Here is a 2,010-nt window from a genome sequence, read left to right as displayed (position 1 = left end):
AAAATGATTCTTATATTACAAACTAATATCATCAAAATCAAGGTGAATACAAAAAGCCAAAAATCAAAGAAGATATAAACGTAAAGTCGCAATCACATATGTATACAAATTTGTTACTTATGTATAACAATTTTTGCATTAATCTTGATAATTAATTTATGATCTATGCGGTGTTATTCCTCTCCTCGATCGATCAATTATCTCGCATTTAGTTAGCCAAACAAAAATATCTAGCATTTCATATGACTTTAAGTGTGTGTGTGAATTTAGCTTTTAGTTATGAACAATTAATTAGTAAACATTTAGTTTTTTTTCCTTTTTGAATATCAAATAAAATTTTATTTAATTTAATTAGTAAATTAGATGGAAATTATATATACACTGTGCTGTGAATTGTCATTTGTCTGTTTTTTGTTCTGACCGCCATAGTACTCAGTATATGCCGTCCAAGCCTTCAGATTCGAATATTTCGCTATACGTGACGGCATAATAATATACTATATACACTATACAATTCGTAATTAATTAAGGATCCTCATCTCGTGAATTAACAACAGCTCAAACGTACTCAATCAAGGGAATTTTCATATTTGTCTTCAGTTCTTGATAATTGGAATTTTGACCCAGTTTGTCTCTCCCCCCTAACACTAGATTATTAATTAACATGCTTCCTTTTGATTCAAGTATAACAAGTAAAAGTTATTACATCATATATCCAGAGAAGTGACAAATATATTCATCAATTTCATATTACATTACATCCTCCAATTTACTCTCAACCATCGAGCTTGACATCGAATTTGAGAAATCCAACCCCAAGAAGAAAGTAGGGAAAGAAAAGAAAAGCAAACACTTTCTCATTATTATATTTTGATTCGGTACCAGAAATTCAAAAACTTGTATCATCATCACAAACACGAACACGAACACGAACACGGATATATACTCTTTAAATACTTCAAAGAAGTAAAGTGCTTCAGAGAGAATCCTGGTCATAACAAACGGAGCAAACCATAACAACAATGATATGTAGTGTATATATATGAGTTGAGAGTGAGTTGATTAGTTGTAGTGATCAGGATGAGCGAGAAGGTAAGCCTCAACAGCCCTGAAGAGGCCATCACCACTGGCTTTTCCATTAGCGAGTTCTTCATCACTTGGAGGAGCATCGGTTTTGGTGAAGTAAGTGATACTGACTTTGCCTACAGATCCTCCATCAGCTCCTTCCACTAACTTGGTCTCAAATGTCATCTTCTCCACTCCCTCTGCTAATCCACTCCCTTCAATCATACTGTAGTTATATGCATAGCTTGCTTCATCCACTGCTTCCACTTTCTGCACCAAATACTTTGTTTCCTCACCTGCACCATATTCACAAAATTTATCATCATCAATCTGATCTGTTAGAGTCTCTTCAATTAATTAGCTTGCTTGTTCTGAGTTCAACACAGATAATGATGCATGTATGCAAGTGACCTCTGGGGTAAGTGAGCTTCTTGAGAGTGCCAGGTCCTCCATTCCCTTCGAGGATTTCAATGGTGACGCCTTCCATGATCTTTGGGACGAGGTTGTCGAAATCAACGACCAGAGCTTTGTAAAGTCTGGAAGTGGCCACAGTTGAGGCGTTATCGTTCTGGTAAGTGAACACTCCCATGATGATAGATGAGCACGGAGAATTAAGAACAAAACTGATACGTAGTACAAGAGGGAGGGTTTTGAGAAGATTAAGGTTCTTGTGTGGTTTGACAGCCTAGAGTGCGCCTGTATTTATAGGCGGCGATAAATGGATCAGTTTGAGTGCCTCATGGTGCTTAGGTGGTTGAGTTTATGGTTTTAAAATCTTTTCGTTTTATATTTTGTGATGTGATGATATATAATTTTCAGTCAAAGAAGGCGACTTGGAAACACGTTCAAACGAAGCAACCCCTTAAGAAATGCAGTTTAATTTTCTGGCAGTTGAGAATACTGTAAGGCAGGAAGAAATGATAATAATAATAATAATAATAATAA

At 35.5% G+C, this 2,010-nt stretch overlaps 1 protein-coding gene across 1 annotated transcript; it reads right to left on the bottom strand.

Moving 5' to 3' along the window:
* Positions 1-714: 714 nt before the first annotated feature.
* On the bottom strand, positions 715-1,752 carry LOC129309617 (class-10 pathogenesis-related protein 1-like). The gene is made up of 2 exons (XM_054951259.1): positions 1,477-1,752; positions 715-1,361 (listed from the first exon to the last, which is right to left on the bottom strand). Exons 1-2 carry the CDS (start codon positions 1,652-1,654, stop codon positions 1,063-1,065), a joined length of 477 nt encoding a protein of 158 aa, XP_054807234.1. The 5' UTR covers positions 1,655-1,752; the 3' UTR covers positions 715-1,062.
* Between the last annotated feature and the right edge of the window lie 258 nt (positions 1,753-2,010).

The sequence above is a fragment of the Prosopis cineraria genome, unplaced genomic scaffold, assembly GCF_029017545.1.
Source record: "Prosopis cineraria cultivar Desert tree isolate PC_DT_omini unplaced genomic scaffold, ASM2901754v1 PC4, whole genome shotgun sequence".
Classification (NCBI taxonomy): domain Eukaryota; kingdom Viridiplantae; phylum Streptophyta; class Magnoliopsida; order Fabales; family Fabaceae; genus Prosopis; species Prosopis cineraria.
This window is presented reverse-complemented; position numbering and strand designations above follow the sequence as displayed.

Coding starts and splice junctions, on each gene's coding strand:
- LOC129309617 (XM_054951259.1), bottom strand. CDS start 1,654: ATGGGAGTGTTCACTTACCAGAACGATAACGCCTCAACTGTGGCCACT. Junction 1,362..1,476: donor GAAGCTCACTTACCCCAGAG/GTCACTTGCATA, acceptor AATATGGTGCAG/GTGAGGAAACAAAGTATTTG.